This window comes from Falco punctatus (assembly GCF_963210335.1).
Source record: "Falco punctatus genome assembly, chromosome: 6".
In the NCBI taxonomy this organism is placed as follows: domain Eukaryota; kingdom Metazoa; phylum Chordata; class Aves; order Falconiformes; family Falconidae; genus Falco; species Falco punctatus.
Window position 1 is genome coordinate 58,293,883 of NC_137585.1, and position 19,961 is coordinate 58,313,843.

A 19,961-nucleotide genomic window follows, 5' to 3' on the forward strand; every position below is an offset into this window, starting at 1 on the left:
AACCCTGCACATCTGTTTTCCTTTTGAGGGTTGGTGGATGCATCAGGATAAGAAAGCCAAGTGATTCTGCTTTCAGGCAGGAACCAAACCAATTATGTGTAATAAAGTCCTCAAACCACGCACTTGCCTTGGTATTGTCTGGAATATTTCAGTGAATAATTTTGCTTCCAGAAGGGACATTCATACATGTAGCTGCTATGCATAAGCCAAATACCATCTTATGGACAGAGTCTTAAAATTAATATCTGTACAGAACTGAAAAGATTCTGACTTAATATTCACAACTGTGCACTAATCTGAATTGTTTTAAATACTGGCTCAAGGACTGAGCATACCACATGTGTTCAGTCTAATTCTCTCACCCAGCATGTTCCTGGGTATTTTCTTTGTATACACAGATTAAACTATGGAAGTAAGACAAAATATGGCTGGTATCCATAAAGAGCTGACTATGCCTAGGGCTTAATTGCTTAAATGCTGCATCTTTGGAAGTGGTTCTTGTGCCTGTCATCATCTTTCTATCAGATGGCATCAAAGTGCTGGATGGAATATGGTCCCATAAATTTTTAACTGAGATATTTTTGGGTGATCTACCATAATGATTTTGTAAATATAGCTTAATTATATATTTATAGGTCCAACAGAAGGCTAAGGAGAGGTTTGCCATTGCTTTCAATGAGTTTAGGTCTGTGAGCTAAATACTACCTTCATTTCCATGTATAGTCTCCTAAAAGTCAATAGGGTTGTATATGTCCAAATGACAGTAGGATTTGTTCCTGTAAAATTAATGTTAGTAATTTACTTGCCAAAACCTGTTATTTAGGAATCCAGGGTTTTGCAGGGGAAGAATCGACTCCAGAGGACACATGATTTTGCAGGTGTGTCTCTGTCCAAACCAAGCTTACATGGTACAGCATGCAAGCAACTCCGTTAGCTACTTCTTAGAGCTGACAGGCCTTCTGATGTTATTGTATATAGGGTTTTTTATTTGTTGGCAATCTTGGAAGGTTAAAGCAAATGCTCTAAATCTGAGAGCGTTGTTGACGTAAAAAAAATAAGTTTACAGAGAAGGGCCTTGTGTCTGTTAATTTGGGTTGGTTTTGGTTTGATTCCAGTTATGGCTGAAGTTGTCGCAGCGCAAGGTCAACAGAACGTGAATGTGATGGCGCTGTTTCAGGCACACTTTGAACACCCCCACCCTGCCTCCAGGCTGTTTGTTAGATTCAAGCTTGGTTTGGGATTTTGCTTTTGCATAAGAAAAAGCATTAGCGTTGACAGGATAACCTTGTTTCTGTTAGCATCTGTCAGTTCTATATTTTCTGTAGATGATAGAGAACTTTCTATAGATCATCATTATGGCATTGATAAAGATGGTGTCTTCTAATAGTGCTAGATAAAGCATTTTGAACTCGGAGCTTTTTCAAGACATGCTGGAAAGAGTGGGTACTCCCAGATTATACTTCTCTCCCTATAAAACATATTACTCTTTTTCTAAGGGTCTTTCTTCCCTCCCTTGAATCAGTAGGCTGTATTTGTTACCATTATATAGTTTGACTATATAAAAGTGTCTAAAATTATAGTTTACAAGATGTTTTACATTTCTAAAATGTAAACACCTTTACAGGATTAATTTTTCAACTTTGAATAAACATATTGGCTTATGAGCAGATCCATATGATACACCTGCAGTGAATTTAGGACCTATAAGAGCGCAGAAGTCTTGCATATCAGTGGGAGCCTGATCACTAGTGACCATTTCAGAGTGATCTGCATGTTTGGTAAGTCACTCCTAGACCACAGCCACTGTAAATCCCTTGGACTTCAGTATAGTGAAAAGCTGCGATCTCCCTGCTCACAGGTACTTGCTCAAGTATAACCTTTTTGCACCTTGCTGAATACATGATTTGCTGTTTACAGGCTTCTGGCAGGTAACTCAATGGTGACTCAGTTGACTACTCTGGTTATGATAGATTCATTTTACATGCCCTTACTGCTGAAAATCAGGGAGCTACAAGGAGGTGCTCTACTATGCTTGAAAAAGATGTTGTTTGGGGCTGTGAAAAACATCTTCAATTTGGATATATTTTTAGTAGCAAAATTAATAGATATTTAAAATTCCCTGAGCTACTTTTTTTCTTTTGATCTGCCTGTCAGCTTGACATGAATAGAACTTAAACTTTTGTGCTGATGCCTGCTATCTTTTTTTTTGGGCTTTTTGAAAGGCAGGTTAAGCAAATGCATTAAGAGCCACAAAAGCTTTTGGGAGTCCCTTTGCATTTATGTGATTAAAAGAACATTGAGTTCAAGTGTAGTGTTGCTGTTGGAAACGGTGATGTTTGAAAACAAGTCATAGCTATTAAATCAGTTTTCAGTAAATAAATGCAAGAAGTTAATTTTCTTTTTTAAATGTTTTGAAAATTAGCGTGGATGCTGTTATTTTTCAAATGAAGTCCTACCCTTTTTTTGCTCCTCAAAAATAAATTTGAAATGGATATGACTCTAAAGAAATAGTGCATTTTTTCCTTGAAATAAGAATTTTAAAGCTTGACTGGCCAGTTGTCCCTGTCTCTTCAGTGTGTTTCTGCCCCCACAATTTCAAGGCTTGCAGAAGTTCTGAGATCCTTCCAGCCCCAGGAGGCTGCTCCCCTTTCTGGAGATATGACTTCCCCTCATTAGCAGATCATTAGGACTTTTGCTGCTGATCATGTACACAAGAACCTCATACCCCTCCTCAGCTAAAATGCCATGGGAGGCTCCCTGGCTCTTCTGCATCACTCCCTGCAGTGCCGTTGCCATATGCAGTAAGTGGCCTGGCAGTTAGGGGGTGGATGGCCTGCTCCAGGGAATGGCATCTTGAGAAGCACCACATGTGCCTGGTGCCAGGGGAATGCCTGTTAGGGAGGACACTGGGGGTCTGTCTCTGGGCTGGCCAAGGATAGTTATTAACGAGACCTTGCAGCCTGCAGTAATGAATTCTGACAGCGGACTGGCAAAGGGCAGTGATTCAGGAAACCTGCTTATAACATGAGGATTACCTGTACTGTGATTTGTTGCTGCACCTTGCTTCTTATTAATCTGTGGATTTGCCTTACCAGTCTATCAAAAGCTTCTCCCAGGATAAGTGGCAGAGACTCTGGTGCCAGTTTTTCCCTTATGAAGTTTTCTCAGAGCACTGCAGCGCATTCAAAAGCACAGACTCTGCCTCCCCAGCCTCAAAAGGTTTTATTGGTATTTCAGGAAGTGCTGGAACTTTATGTCTTCTCTTCAGAGTCTCCTTCTTAGCATCCTTGCTGGGGAGTGGAGGTTGGCCTTTTTAGAGAAGGGGAAACTATGGTGGACCAGTGCTGATGTCTACAGGTTACTGTGGGAAACAGGTCCTGAAGGCTGGGCTAGGCTTTTGTAGAGATGTTTGGCTCTGGATGCCAGAGGAAGAAAAGTGCCTGAAGTTCTTCTTGTCTGTTCTCTGGGTATTCTTCTAAGCAATGCAGTTCACAGTTGGAGAAACAGTCGAGGGTCAATGACTCCCCATGAAATGGGAGTGCTGTCAGGCAAAGAACAACTAAATGATCTCCTGTATGTCTATTTGTTCCATGTTCTGCTCTTGTGTGGCTCATGCCAGCCTGTCAGTGTTCAATTCCCTGGCCCTTTGCTGGAGGAGTCATACTCTCCAAGCTGTAGCATAAGCCACGAGGCTGAGGGAGCACTTCTGGGGTGCCAGACCTTGCCCATGTAGTATATAAACTCAGGACTGTTCTTGCTTTGATAGGTTTTGTTAACACAAAGTCCTCGTTTGAAAGAGTAGCAGAATAAAGATCTGGAAAACAGGAATGGTAGAGCCCTAAAGACAGTCCCTGCTTGCAGCATGTGAATTGTGAATGATCATGGTGGATCAAGTGTGTTACATTGGGCAGCACAGACTGAAGACTCTGGCTGGACAGCAGTGACATATGTTTACCTGTTTACCTTGCCCCCCCCCCCCCCCCCCCCCCCCCCTTTTAGTTTGGCTTTCAGAGGACCCCATCTCTTGGAGTCCTAGCTAACGTATCAAAAGACCTGACTGTGCCTCTTATGTTAACTGTGTGAAATCTCTAGATAGCTGAAATTTGCGGCAACAGCTTGAAAAAGAAATGAGCAAATATTCACTTCAGCTACCATAGGGAGCGCTGAACGTGAACTCACATTACATGTTGTAAAATAAAGTGGAAAGGGAATGGCTCATTATTGCACATCATTTGTTCTTAATAACTCCATATGAAATTAATAAACCTTAAAACCCCAGGTTTTAGAAGTTGTTCGAGATAAGAATCATATGATAGGGAAGGGGAAATAGGAAGGGTAAAGCATTAGGGCTTTAATGCCTTGTGTTTAATAAATGATCTAAGCAGCAGTTTGTAATTTCAGTGGTTTCATCTCCTTAGCTGTATATTAAGCTTCAGCATTATTAATTATGTTGAAAAAATTCTTCCTCTGACAGTGTTGGGGAAGTTGAGGCAGGTGTGCTTTTGTGGGACTGATTTTTTGCATCATCTCCGTGACCACTAGCTTTGGTGGAGGTGAATTGCTGCCTTGCCAGGAAACACCAGCGTTTTACAAAGAGTTTTTGCTTAAGTATTGAGGTTCCTGATTCTGCATCTCCAAAGGTCTCCAAGGTTTTCAACTGAGATAAAATGAGAGGCGTTGACAGACATCATCTTTGTGCAGAGCAGGCCTAAATTCAGATTATTTAGGAGTAATTAAAATATGAAGCGGGATATCCAGTGGCTCCAAATCTGTGGGGACTAACTTCTTTTGGAGTGGCAGCAGCAGAAAGATCCCAGAAGTGCTTCATCCTCCATTCTCTCTGCCTGCTCTTCATAGTAGCAAGAGGGCCTCCTTCATGTGAGAATCAACAACAGAAAGACACGTTCTCTCAAGAGACACAAGGGTTTTAGTAGGGATGGATGTCCTTCAGCTCTTGTTCCAGAAGATGCAGAGCACCTGCAAGGTAGGCAACTGGCATACACATTGTCTCGTCTTGGCTGAGCTCCCTGCTGTTGGAGGTATGGAGTTACCTCCTTACTGATACCACTGAAGCATTATGTTGCTTGAGGTACGTTTTCTGCTTCCTTACAAACTCATGATGATAATTTTATTTGGGTTACTGTTATGAGTTTCTCTCTTCAGAAACTCCTGAAAAAAGAGATGTAATTTTGAAGTATTCACAAGGGGTTAATGCCCCCCGTGCTCACTATAGTGTGTACTTTGAGTATGTCAAGCCTCTGCATGAGGTATTTTTTGATTTTTTTAGAGAAATTTGCATGTAGGGATACTGTGTACTATGGCTGACAACAGAAATGCTAAGGCTGGTCTGCGTCTATCCCCAAGTGCTAATGAGTGGCACCAAACCTGCTCAGACTTCTGTTTATAAAGAGTTTGTTCCAAGCATTCACCCTTAGTGAAAGGTCTGAATGCAAATCAGTCACATGAGCAGAAAAGGAGAATATTGCTAAATATATACACTTTGAGATCCCTGAAGGGAACCTCATTTCAGTGAGCCTAAATACATTCCGAAGTGGCAGACTAAACAAAATACTTCAAGAAGATAACTGAAAAATTAAACTTTTTCTTCTTATTTAGAAATGCTGTTGACTGTGACCAGGGTCACTGCATTTGCTGGATGTAGACGAATCATCTATAATGAAAGATTTAGCCATTGAATTTTACTTCTTTTCTGCTTTTGATCTATTCACAAGCTCATCAGGAGATTTATTTGTTGTTCAAAAATCTCCCGGCATTTCTACTCAATAATGTTCCCACATGAATAGCTGTCAAATAGCCGGTATTGCTTGATGTCTGGACTCTAACATTGGGCTCTACTGGCTAGTTGCCTGGGTTACCTGCGTTATATCTATCTGTTTCTTGTAGTGGAGCATTCCTGATACTACTGAACAGACTTTGAATTTTGAATAATTCAGTCAAATGTGAAATGCCAGCTGTTTTTTGGTGCCTATCGATGTCTTTGAGACTGAAAAATAAGCAACTGTTCACAAATTTATTTGCATTAGCTCTGAATGAAGAAAGAAAGCACAAATGGGAGTCTCTAATATCTCTGAATCAACATTTGCTTGCAATTTGAGCAACTTTCATAGGAGGAAAGAAAACACCTTGACTTCATTGATTCTTAGGACTAATTTCTAACAATGGGATTTTTGAAAGTCTTTCAGTTGTATATAAATATTTTCTTAGGAGAAAATTAGAACTATACGAGAGATTTAATCTCTAGGTGAATCATTTTAGAGCTAAAATATCAAAGGTTTCTTCTAAAATAAAGCAATTAATCTTTGCATATTCTGAACATATCACATGCATCTGAATTAAGAGCGGGCTATTCAAACAATTTAAATCCAGTAGAAAGAACGTAAAGATGTCTTCTTAAGGATATTTATTTGGCACTGGTCTGGCAAGTATTTACACACATTAGTAGTTGTATGGCAATTGTGTATATATATATATACACACGCACACACACACAATTTTTTATATATATAATATATATTGTGTTTATATATATAATTGTGTATATATATATAAAGTAATTGTTTGTGCTACTACAAATGGGCTGCAGCCCTATCCCATTAGCAATTCCTGTAGTGGTGAATATTCCTGTCCATGTGCTAGGGGCTGCAGTCATGCAGTTACTCAGTCTCTCCTTCCCCCTTGCAACAGGGAGTGCAAGTGAATCGGCTCTTGACGTGGCTGGTGTTCTCAGGACTTGTCCTGACAACATCTTTACAAGGTACTTCTAGAGAACAGATAAAATCTCATGTTATACATCATGCTGAAAATTGCCAAGTGAACACAAATATCAGTGTCTAAGCTATACCATAAGAAAACTAAGTGAAGTAGAATGGCTTGAAAGGCCTCTTTATGGCCAAGTCAGATTCTGAAGTACTGACTCTGTGACATTAGCACCCAACACCCTGCACTAGCTCTTTGCACAGATCCCAGGAGGGAGACATCCAAATGCAAGATGATGTGATGTGAGGAGTGATTTTCAAAGCCTTAGAAACCAGTCAGATGGGGAGTGTTGAGCTTATCACACCTTTTTTCCTGCCTTTGAAAATTTGTAAACAACCTTGAATAACAATTGGGTTTTTTTTGATAGCTGTCACAGCTGTCGCTGATTTTTTCTTTTTCTTTTTGGTAGTCCAGTTTATGATGCAGGACAGTACCTGAACATGAAGAATAGACAATTGTGTTTACCCTGGAGACCAGGTGCCAGGGCTTGATCTGTTCTGTATCTTTCCTGTCAATAGTATGGCAAGTGATCTGACTCTTACAATTGTACATATACTGGACGCACCAGCTACCCCAGTATCTTGTCTCTGACACTGGCAAATGGCAGATTTCTGGAGGACAGTGTAGGTCTAAAGCCATACAGTGGTGATATTTTCCTGGTGTACTGCTTTAGTTGCTGATGATTTTTTGATTTAGGGACTCTGAAGGAAGAGATCTGCTATATTAGTACCTAATAGCCCTTAATAGCATTTTCTTCCATAGGTATGTTTAACAATTTTTGAATCCACGTAGACGGTTCATAAGCATGACTGTAAAGTAAATTTTGTGTACTTTTGGTAAATAAGAGAAATAAACTAAAATTGTATCATACACGGTCCTGTGCTCTTGTCACAGTCTTGACCATTACACTGATGTCTCTTGGCTTTAAAGTTATTTTTAACCCTTCATTTGCCACTTCAGTTCTTCATCTTATTTTGCTGATTTGGCTAACAGACCAGCATTTTAGTGGAAGGCTCTTCAAGAACTACAGAATTTATACAACACAGAATTTCCGACTTCAAGAGCCTACCTGTATGTTGTAGCAAAGCCAAAGATGTGGTGGAACTGGAAGTAAAGAGAGATGACAGGATATTGCTGTAGCTTGTAGAGGAGCCACACGCCTGGGGCTGCAGGCTGGGGAGTATGCCCCAGACCGGTCCAAGATCTGAAATCAGAACGTGAGAGCCTGCCTGCCCCTATTTGTGCTTGCATTCACCAGCCTACAGGTAATGACAATGTAATAATCAGCTATTTGCCTTCAGGTGAGGCTTTAAAAAAAAATTATTCATCTGAACAACCATTTTTTTGTTCAGTCATTCCCACTCCAGTGCAGTTATCCTGTATATACTACAGTATCCCAGTCTGTGCAGTTTGCCATACAAAGAGAAGCCTACAGCGCGTATTGATGCGTCTGCGTCTGGTCCATGAAAAGTGTCTCTATGCAGTTAGTATTTAACCTCCTTATCAGCATACCTTGATGCTTGCAGACTTGAAGAGCAGAGCTCGCCAAGGCCTGTGGAGCCTCCTGATGCACCGAGCTGCCCCTGCGTGTCTGTCTGTGCGTGGGGGGGAGGGGGGAGCCGTGCGTGGCTGCCTGGCGAGCTGAAGGTGGCAGCATTGGGTGAGCTATCTCATTTTCTTAGCTAAGCGGAGGTCTCTTAAGAATCCCTCTTAAATTGTAGTTGTTGCGTATGGCGAATTTATCAAAAAATCGGCTTTTCATTTGAAGGGCTTTTCTTAATGCTGCAGCTTAATACCACAAGTTAGTAGTAGGCAGATGTATTTTATCATCTGGTCATTTTGTATGTATTTTATTTGAGTTAGTTATACTGAGAGTGCAAGTCTTATCAATATTGAAGACGGGCTGTCATCAGCAAGTGTTGGCTCATAGATATGACTCTCTTTTATAATAGTAACAATTATAATAATTTTTGAGCCTGAGTAAAAAAAAGCTTTGTCTTTGTGTGCTGTCTATCCATCAAGGAGGAAGTGAAATCGAGTTCTCTCTCTGTCTTGTGAACACCCTCCCCCTGGGCAGCAGGGATTGCTCTCTCCTGTGCCAGTATTAGCTCTCTGCCTCCTGCCCCTTCCTTCCCCATGACTGTGCATCCTCAGGGGAGCGGAGAGCATTTCTCTTTTCTCTCTCCACTGGCCCTATAGATGTCTGAGTGGGCATTCCTCTGGGAGGAGCGTGACATTGGTTTGGTCCTCCTCAGCCTGAGGAAGGTCTACAGTAAAGGTGTCCCACATATGGGGTCAAAGTCATGGTTGCTCTTACAGATCTACAACAGACAAACACCAGACCCTCCATTTTTAGCTGCTGTTGGTTTTAAGATTGCAAATTACTGCAATCACTGTGCTTTATCAGGAGCCCGGTCCTGCTGTGTATGTCAGGGTGTTCCTGTTCAGAGCATAAGAATTACTGCCCAATGGGTTCTTTTAAGAGAGTTGAGGGGAAGGGGGCAAATTCAAAGATGTTGGTGGGATTTAAATGTAAAGCTGAGTGGTTCATTGCTGGCAGTGGCAGCGTGTACAGAACCAGGACTGTAGCCTCCTGAAGGTTTTCCTGGCATAATATTTAGGTAGGGAAACTAAGTGTCTCCTCTTCTTGGTGATAGGTCTCTCAGCTTCATTCAGCACTCCTGCAGTGATGCCTTTGTCATTTTGTGTACCTGGCTGCTTGTCCTGAGATGTCTTTTTGGAAACCAGCTGTCTTGGCTTTCCTCTAAGTGATGACATCAGCTCATTGCATCTAATGAAAAATTTTATGCTAGCTTGTCTTATCAGAGTCAATAACAAAGCCAGAGGTGGAACTTCAATTTTTTTGTTTGACAATGTTGTGCTTTCGCCTCCTCTTGTGGATATCTGTGCCTTTGACTGCTGTGATGGAATCTGACTCAAAACATTTGAAGTTACTGCAACCTCTCCTTCTTCCCAGCTGACTTAGCAGGATTGGATCAGACACAGGGCTCATGGTTTTTATTACACCCTTCTACATAGTGCCATGCTGCATGAGTCAGTAGCTCTATAGGAAATTTTATAAGAGCCAGAGAAATTAATAATTTCTCGATTTCTAAACATTTGTTGAACTTAAAAGTGCTGCTAATTTCTGCTTTTTTGCATTTAGTAGGATACTCAGCCTGGAAGAGTGGGGGTTTAAGGAGGAAATGGACAAGAATAAAATCATTGTGTTAGGATCCATTCTGAAGTTATTCAGAATAAATTAAGATTTAGTACCAAATACTTGGTCAGTTCTTATTCTAAATTCACATTTCCTGCAAATACATGTAAATCTGTTAAGTTCCGTGGAATTATGTTCCTTTGAACAAAACCTGAAATTGTCAGATAATGTAATAAATGCGCACACACACACACATGTATATAGGTAGGGGTATTTTTTTGTAAGTTAGAAAACTTCCTAAAACCCTCCTATGTAGAAATAGTTACTAGCTTAATCTCAACTGTTTGATCTAAGGTTAAAAAGTAATCTTGATTTATCATAGCAAAACCAAACCAAAACTTGGTACCATAGCAGAAGTGACTGTTGTCTTTTGCTGGAGAGAGGGCTATGTGTGCTTCTTACGGTCTTCCTAACATTTAACTTTCTTGGGCTGATACAGCAAAGTTACATACAGTACTCTTATGCCGATTTAACACCTTGCTTTCACAGCTTCTCATCAGTTTTGCAGCTCAGATATGTTATCTGATTGAATGGAGACTAAAGAACAATTGTAATGGATTGGTTAAGTGAACTCATTCAACTGGCTGTGTTTTTCTTTCTGTAATTTAAGAAGCCAAGTGGCATGTTAGTTCTTCACTTATGACAGAGTAAGATCTAGTGAAGACTAAGGCATTGGCTCAAGAAGGCTCTTAAGCACATACATGTACGTAAATTCATTCTAACTCAAGACAGCACTTAAATAATGTGCCAGACTTTAAAGTGTCGTCAGCTTGAGCTTAAAGCTGAGTGCTCTGAACTCGATCTCAGAGGTCTTCAGAGGTTCCTAGACAGGCAGACCAACTACCGTGAAGGATTTTATTTTAAGGCACCTCATTTATTTCAGAAGGTTTCAAAATCTCTGCAGATTACTATCAGCACCTTTGATACCTAAGTGATCTTGCTTGTCTGTTCCTAGCTGGCTGTTCCTGTGAACTGCCTAGGTGCCCAGAGAAAAAGCCGGATCTCACATTTTTGTGCAAAGCTCCTTTACTGCAGAACATGACATTTAAAGTACTTATCAGTAATAACATACTTTATCTGAATTTATATTAAAGACATGAAATTCTGAAGAAGAGAGGCAATCGAGTGAATATGGTACCGATCGTCATTGCTGAAGTGCCTGTTTGCAACTACACTATATGTATCTGTATATTTTACAGTGCTATTTTTTCACGATTGAATTTGGCCTTTGCAAGCAAGAAGGACAACTACGTGCTTATGGGGCAGGACTTCTGTCTTCTATTGGTGAATTAAAGGTATGTGCCCTTAAAGCAGAATCTACTTCTGTTTAATCTTAACAAAATAATAGTTGGATGTAAATCTTTTGATTTTCAAATAACAGGTAAAGTTCTTAAGATAAAAAGCTTACTTTCATAATGTGATATTGATCTAAAAGCTTTGTTTGAAATATCACCTGGCACTTGAAGCATGAAATGGATTTGTAAGGCCTGAAGTACCAAAGCAACTATAAAATATAAAATTTATTTCTGTTTGAATTTGCATTTCCTGTAAAAGGAGGCTTGTAGGTTCTAACAGGTAAGGGTGCCTTGGGCTCTGAAAGCTTTCTTTAGAACAGAAGCATATACTTTTAACACACTTTAAAAAATGTTTTGAAATCAGATGTGATTCTGTTGTAAGTAATCCAATGTATTTCAATGGATTCGTTATTGATACTAGAAGAACAACATTTATTAAAGTCCTTATTCAGTAGGTTATTGGTATTTAAAATTAAAGAATGCATATAAGCTCACGCTAGAATTGAAGTACATGCCTATATGATAATTCATAGAGCCCTGTCCTTATAAAGGTGAGAGTGTTTAATCTCGCCCAGCTCAAGTAGTTGTAGTGGATCATTTATTGCCTCTTTTTATGCCTAGAAAACATAGGGAACAAGCAAAAGCTATTTTGTTACAAGTGTAGTATTTTGGGACATAATACATCTCTCTGTTGGCAAGATGGGAGGGAAGGGGAAGAGGAGGGCAGAGTACTGTCTTCTGGGACCCAAATGAACTCTTGGTGGCTTTTCAGGTAAATGTTTGGTTTTAGAAATCATATACAGAATAGTATTTACAAGCTGTTTTGCAATATATATGCTGTTTGTTTGTCTTTAGACATCTTCCCACCCTCCTGGGCTGGCTTTCAGTGAACTATCTGGCAGTTTAATAGAAGTATCTCGGTCTGGTTTTTCTGTTTGTTTCACTTGTAACCAAGAATATTCATGGTGAATCTCATTAGTCAAATTGCTATTATTTCATTAGTAGAAAAAAAGATTGAAGAAAATTACCTTCTGCAGTATTTTTTTTTTGCATTGCAGTTGTTCTAAGTTCAGTGCATACTTCAGCCACAGAAGCATTCTGTATCAGCCTGGCAATATTTTATACCCGCAGTGCAAAGATGGTTAAATGCAGAGAGATGAACATGTCCCACTTATTCTCCTGTGGCCCAACATCATTCAGTGCTGAGCCCCAAACTCTGTGCAGGATTCTGCAGAGAATCAGGCCTTTTATTTAAACGAACAGTACAGTCATTAGGTGATGACCCTGAAAATACCTATCACATAATTTACAAAATCTAAGGGCATAAAAACAAGGAAATGAATAGTCAAGAGCATAATAAATCTTCTACCATCAATGTCATAAACAAACACATTATTCTTGTCAAGCGTGCATAGTTTGTTACCACACATTTATGACCCCAAATCTGTGTTCTTCACTCGGCAATAATCTCAAAGTGTAAATGCAAAGAATAATCCCTTTGAAAAGCGACAGTAAAAATTAAATAATGGGCACTTTAATGGACTATATTGATCTGCTTCAAAGGTATGGCCATATATCATAATAATTTTGCCATAAGTCAATATTATTATATACTTTTCTATTACACTACATATATATTTCATAGATGTGAAGCCAGAGGGGACTATTAGATCATCTGGTTTGACCTCTTGTGTATCATAAGCTATTAAATTTCACCAGATCTTACATATATAGAGCATAGGGACTTAAGTTAGACATTTCAGTTATTGAGAGACTAAGCACTTGTGTGCTGCAGGCACAGAACAGCACAGCACCATGCCACAAATAGCCATAGCCTCCATGAAGGAACTGATAAGGTGAAAAATGTCTGGAAAGTCTGCAGGACTGCACTCCAGGGTAGAAAAGAAGAGAAAACATGAAAAAAACCTACTAAGTTTTCTGCTAATCTGACCACGGGAGAAGCTGTTTCTAGACCAGAAACCTGTCATAGAGTGTGCTTCTTGTCAACAAGATATATCAGGCAGGTGCTTAGGAAGGAGAATGTCTGGGCACTCACTCATGACATCGGTGCACAGCCTTGCATCAAGCCATTGCCAGTCTCTGATGTTTCCTGGGAAAGCAACCTCCCTTTCCTCCACCCTTATCTCCTAGCACCTATTGTGAGGGAAAATTTCTTCCTTGACCTGAAGGTGCCTGAAAGTTAATGCTAATGTAATAGACCGTAGTTGAGATCCTGATGATATCAATACCATGATTGTAACTGAAATCCTAATGAATGGCAGCAATTGCTCTGAAAATGATGACAGAAATACTGGCTGTTTCTGTGGTGAGTGGGGTTGGAGACTCGGATTGCATGGCTGTGAAGTCTGACCCTCATGTGTGCAACACCCATACTTCTCATAGGAGTCAGAGTGAAGAAGTCTTCTCAGGAATAACTACTGCCATTCTTAAGACAATGCTGATTGTGGACCCATAATCCCTTCTCTGAAGAAGTTCAAATACTTATTTATTCTTGTCACTAGGAAGGTAGATCTTGTTTCAGTTCTGAATTTTGCTACCTTGACTTTACAGGCATTTGATATTAATATGCTTTTGTTAGCAAGAAGAGAAGCCTTTCTCTAACTGCCCTCCCTATCAGCTCTCTTTTCAATGCAACACTATTCACAGGAAATAAAACAGTGGCTGATTTTATTTATAATTTCTAGAAATTTCTAGAAATAAATGAGTCGTCCTGTTTGCAGGGTTGAAGTGGCCAGCAGTATTTGGGCCCTTCAGATTAACGAATGGTTTGTTCAGTCATCCCTGTTTCTGTATCACGCTGCTCCATTTTGCAAATCTGGTCAATAGCTTTAGCAACAAAACTATAAAAGCTAGAGAAATGTGGGCACGAACTTATGAATATAGGATTCCCTTCAAGTCTTTTTCCCCACTCATTATTTAGACTTCAAATTTCAGATACTGAAAAATGCAACTCCTGATGTGCATACTATGGAACCATCAAGTGAAAAAAAAAATTAAAGCACAACAAAATAAGGAGGAAGAGAAGATTAAAAATGAAGCCTGGGGGGAAATGAATAATACAGTAAGTAGTTATAAAATGTTCTGCCTAATATAGTCAGGTTAACTCTAGCTAACGCTATTATACAGTATATATTTGGGGCTTAGACATAAGGCAGAAATAATGTACATTTCAATTATTAAAACTATTTCTAAAAGGCAGTCCAAATGTCTTCAGAAACTTTAATCCATTTACTTTGTATGATGCTCTCTTGAACTCTTTCATTAAAGGAGTCTCCTATCAACTTGACTTGGCTGTAGATCAAGTCATATATCCCTGTTATATGCTTCTATATTTAACAGAGAGGTAGACTTCAAATCTTTCTGTCTACATTTTTAAAGTCAAATACAATATCTAGTCATATTTTGTTTTAACGATAATTTGTGTTAAGAAGAGCCAGCCTTAGCCTTTATAACCAATAAGATTCAAACGCAAGTTTTGGCCCAGTTTTCTGAAGAGGATGAAGACAATGGATAAAACAGCTCCTGGATCCTAGATGCTAATTTTAGTGCTCTTTTTAAAGAGAGAGTCTTTTCCTTATTTGTCTAAACAATATATTAAAGTGTTGATGAAAAAAAATTGACGAAATAAAAAAAATTCTGGTAAAATTAGGGCACAATCAGGTTTGCAACCTATGTTTTAGATAACTAGAAAAACATCTAAGAGCAGGTTTTCCACGATTCTGTATTCCCCACCAGAATAGCAAGTTAATAAAATCAGTACTGGCACAGACACAGCTTCTCACCTGTGTTCTTATTCTGCCCTCCTGCACTCTTCAGACAGTGCAGTATTTATAACTCATCTCAAGTTTTCCCCTTGATAGCTGAAGATTTTTCTTTTCTTTTTTTTTTTTTCTTTTTTGTGAAACTGAGAAGCTCCAAATTGTATTATTACACTCCATTTTTTATACTCAAAGGAGAAATTACAAGACCAAAGCCTTTTTTTCATGTGTCAGTGATAGTGGTCACTTAGGAAATGATTCACAGTTGCTCAGTGTAAATGCCTGGTGCCATCTGAGATGCTCCAGTATATCTGACCGACCCTCCAGCTGACAATCCAGAAATGTGTAACTCTTCTTTAGATCCTGTGCTATATCTTCCATCCCTGTACAGACATGTCAGATATCCTGGGTCCTAGAGACCTGACCTGCAGCTAGGTACCTCAATCTCCTAACCTTTGATTGAGCAGGGAGTGTTGGCATTTCTTTAGTGTTATGCTTATTTCCAGTATGGTAGTTGTCTAATTTTTAAGCTGTCCAGTTATCTGATACTGCTGCTTTTCCTGGGAATTGGTGATGATTCATTTGGAAGTTGCACTCCAAACTCTTGTTGCTTGAACTGAAGGAGAATCACCAATAGCTGCATTAGCATAAGCAGTACAGTTTGTATGAATGGGGCATTAAAGACAGTTATTACAAATCCACAAGATGGTCTGATGCTCTATTTGACCAAAAGCTATTTTCCATGTGATTGTTAGCCTTGACATCTCATTGGAGGTGGCTCTTCAAGAAGTTTCAGATGGAGAAATCCATACTGGATACTTACTTATTCGAGTTCACTGAAGAACTGAATGTCCAAGCAAAAAATAAGTGAGTAGCATGCAAAACAAACAAACAAACAAACAAAAAAAAACCAGGCCTGAACTTGAAAGCTTTTAGACTCACCAGGTGAAGTTTTTTTTGAGATTCTGTACTTCATAATGCTGAGAGTGCCAAGGACCAACATTTTAGAGCACTGTAAGGTTTCTGAAAAAAACTAGTTTGGCTTTGAGTCAGTGTCCTTACCATGCTAGTTTACAATAGGCGGTTGATGGTCTGAAGGTTTGCCTGCGGACTCAAATCACTTGCTGAACTCTGGCATTGCTGGTGTCAGCATATCAACTCAATCATAGATGTTTCAGATGCCAGGTTGCAGAATTTGAAAACACCATCCAGATTTGCAAAGATGTTTTCCATGGCTTTGGTAGCCATGACAATGCCTACTTGATCCAAGAGCCGGAAGATCATACCCTAGAAGGGAGGTAGGTATCTTGGGTGGGAATTCATCAGAACTTAGGCACTTCCTTCCCAAAACTGCAGTCCTAAGAATAACTGGTCAGTTGTCACCTTACTTTGCGGGCATGCCTGAATTCTTTACTTTCTGTTTCCAGGTTGCGTGATCCCAGTCTCTACAGAGTCGCTGTGTGAAGCAGCAGCTCTGCTCCTGCAAAAACTAAACTGGGATCCAGAAAGCAGGAGTCATTGCACAGAGATAATCTGAGGAGAATTAACAAGAAAGGCTTTCTCAGAGGACATCAACTGTGATAAAGAATTAGCTTTTGCTTCTCTTTAAACTCTTCCCTTTTATAAAAACAGCGTTCAGGGATTAGAGTAGTTGTTCATGATGTAGGAGCCACAGTCTGAATCTGTTCTTGCCTCTGATGACTTCAATCCCAAGGAGTGGGCCTGGCCCAGCAGAGGCTGTTAGTGAATGGAGGAGAAGAGGAGAGGACACCACCATCATGCTTTCTGTTGAAGCTGACACAATACAGGAAAGAATGCATGAACCAGAAGTGGTCACCCACTGATTCAGTTCCTAAGAAAACATGGCCCATATCACTCTCTTGATTCCCTGCACAGGGCTTCACTAAGACCACCCAGACTTTTAAAACGTTGTGCTTTAGACATTTGAGGCATCAAGTCTAACCTGGAAGTACTAAGGTATCTTAAGAGGAGATGTCTTTATCTATAGTTAACTTCCCAGGAAGCCTATTATAATTCCAGTCAAAAAACCCAAATTCCTTATGATAGAAGGAGGTAAACACTTAAATTTACTGGCAGTCAACCACGTCATGGCTCAGCAAGGAGAAAGGGACAACAGGGATACAGACAGGGGCCAGGCGAGGTGAGCCGGTTCCTGCAATCCATTTAGAAGATAATGCTGGTTAGGACAGACCCTTTTTGATTTTTGTTTTCAAAGCTGTTTAACTGGTGGCTGGCTAGAAACAGCAAACCTTGTGAGAAGGAAAATATACATTTACTAAAGAATGTTAATTCCCTGACATTTTAAGATTCCATGCATTAATTTTTCATGTATTTATTTTTGGAGAGAGAGGAGGTGGCAGGAAGAGGTTCTTGTTCCAGTTTTGTGTCCTGTTATTTGGAGACTGCAGGTTGAGAGCTAGTGTGATATTTTCAGAGCCTTTCACAGGGATTTAGGAATGTGCATAAGCAAGAGCTTGGATAAAAGGTGTGGCAGATACCTTAAGGTTAATACCTTACTCCGCTGTAAAGAATGTCCATGCAGAAAGAAAGTAAAGAAGAAAGAGGCACCTTTGGAGCTCAGGGATCTGCTTCCTCCCCATCATTTCTCTATGCTTTTCATGCACATCTTCACTATGGATAGATATTAGGGGACTGAAGAAGGTTGAAAGTTGCCTAAAAATGCTCTCCTTCCCTACTTTGTACTTCTGTACAGAGCACTGAGAATGAAAATATGTGTGCTCTGAAAGTTAAGGTAGATCCATAAGCTAACACAAGTATTCCAGTGGAAAGGGGAGCTAGGAAAAGATAGTGTTGCAAAATGTCTTGATACTTGATTTTCAGTTTTGAAACCTCTGTGTCCTTTCTAGTGGCTTGTGGCAGTCATATAAAGAGAAAGGGTAATCAGAATCTCTTCTCTGGGTAAAAGCATTTGATGCCTCATCTGCCTAGTCTCTGCTCTGTACTTATCTATGCCTGCTATTTAGTTATTTTTATCTTGCAGTGCTATATGAAGCATTATTGCTCAGCTGTACATGGCAGAAGGGTAATGCATTTCATCAGTATGCAATAAATTAGTGTTATTTAATGGGTTTTCAGGTACATAGTTTCACTCTTAAACTCGCTGTCAGGGCAATAGTGTATGATTTTGGCCTAAAAATGTAAAGCACATATTATTGGTATGGTTTGGTCAGCCTCAATTCACCCACCAAGATGATGATCAGTTCTGCCAGTTAAGTGACATTTTGGGGACATACATATTTGTAGCTGTATAGATAATTTTCCAGGATGACTTTCCTGTTTCCAGCTGAGGATTTAGGTTTGTGTGCCTACTTGGCAGGTACATTTCTAATCCTCTCTGTTATTTTAATAATTATTTTTGGGAAAAAAATTACTCTCATAAAAAGCTTTTTAAAGTAACAATTTATTTATTCTATTCAAACTGAAAAAGCACTGAATATAAACCAAGAAGGCTACCAACTAATGGGAAACATACAGCACAGTGATATAAAAACTGTATATATGAACAGTTGTATAGATACACAGCAGTATCAAAATACATTTTAACAGATCCTCTAATGTATTTTGCAGCATGCTCTCTCTGACAAGGCCAAGGTTAAAACATTTGATCCAAAGACAACCTGTTTGCAAGAATGCCTTATCACTACTTTCCAGGAAGCTTACTTTGTTTCAGAAAGTTTTGAAGAAGCCAAAGAAAAGATGAGGTAAATTATTTCCCTTGACTCAAAAATCTAATTTTCTCTTCTTTAGTGGTTGGAAAAAAAAAAGTGTTAATTTTCTTTTTTCTTTCAGGGACTTTGCCAAATCCATCAATCGTCCCTTCTCTGTGTATTTCAATCCATATACACAAAGCATTGAGATTCTGAAGGATACCAGGAGTATAGAAAATGTTGTCCAGGACCTCCGCAGTGATCTAAACACTGTTTGTGATGCTTTAAGCAAAATGAACAGATATTTAGGGATTTGATATGTGTGGCGCTGTGATTTGCTGTCAGTTGCTTTTCCTGTAGCCAGTCTGGTAACATCACATGATATGGCTAACTTCTCAAAGCCATCGATTTTCCCTTTACAGCTTGGGCTGTGGCTTGCATCATTGTGTAGCTCTGTCTAATTGTAATGTGCAGACAAACCAAGGCAATGCTAATTTGTAAATGCAACATGGAATGTGGCAGAATATAATCATCAATTCCTCAACACAATGTCGTGTACAAGTACACCGTTAAAAATTTGCCTGGCAATGGTTTTGTTTCCATAAGATGATTCACTTTGATGTATAAGAAATGGTGTTGCTGATTTCATTAAGTCTGAGTTTATTTCTTTATAATCCCTTTCCTCCCATAAGAATCCGGAAAAAAATTAGTTGAAACATTTTCATTTTCTTTGTAAGAGAATCTGTATTTCTTTCTATAGTGGTGAAGACAATGTTTTGCCCATATATCTGTAACAGAACTGAGTGTCTCTTGTGACAACAATACAATTTATATACCAATGCTGAGGTCAGGAAGGCTATGTATCAGTACTAAAAGGTCTGTGGAGACTACAGATCATGAGAACTCCCAACTGACAAATGTTCAATGTGGCTGAGTAATTGTAACACAATAAAAAAACCCCACCTCTGACAATTCATGAGGAAAGGTAGTTCCTACTTCATGTGTGTTACCTGCAACAGTCCTGAGCATACTTCCTCTGCGAGGGCTATCTGGAAATAAGAAAGGAAGTACTTGTGTTAATTCCGGATTGTTAGATTTGAATATAAAGCCCTTCTACAGCAATGTGTGCCTTCCGCATTCCCTTGTCTTTTGAACGTACGCACTCCTCTTGCATTTCATGCATAATTTGCCTTTCCTCATT

The 19,961-nt window shown here is 39.4% G+C and overlaps 1 protein-coding gene across 3 annotated transcripts in view; it reads left to right on the plus strand.

The window, feature by feature from the left end:
* TPH2 (tryptophan hydroxylase 2) overlaps positions 1 to 19,599 on the plus strand; it is a 51,891-nt gene extending 32,292 nt beyond the window's left edge. For 2 of the 3 annotated variants that reach the window (XM_080393860.1, XM_080393859.1), the window contains 3 exons: positions 11,197 to 11,292; positions 18,681 to 18,814; positions 18,903 to 19,599. In XM_080393860.1, coding sequence (XP_080249986.1) covers positions 11,197 to 11,292; positions 18,681 to 18,814; positions 18,903 to 19,077 — 405 coding nt within the window. In that variant the 3' untranslated portion in view covers positions 19,078 to 19,599. The remainder of the gene's footprint in view (positions 1 to 11,196; positions 11,293 to 18,680; positions 18,815 to 18,902) is intronic. The other variant, XM_080393861.1, reaches the window with a different exon arrangement.
* The last annotated feature ends 362 nt before the right edge of the window (positions 19,600 to 19,961 follow it).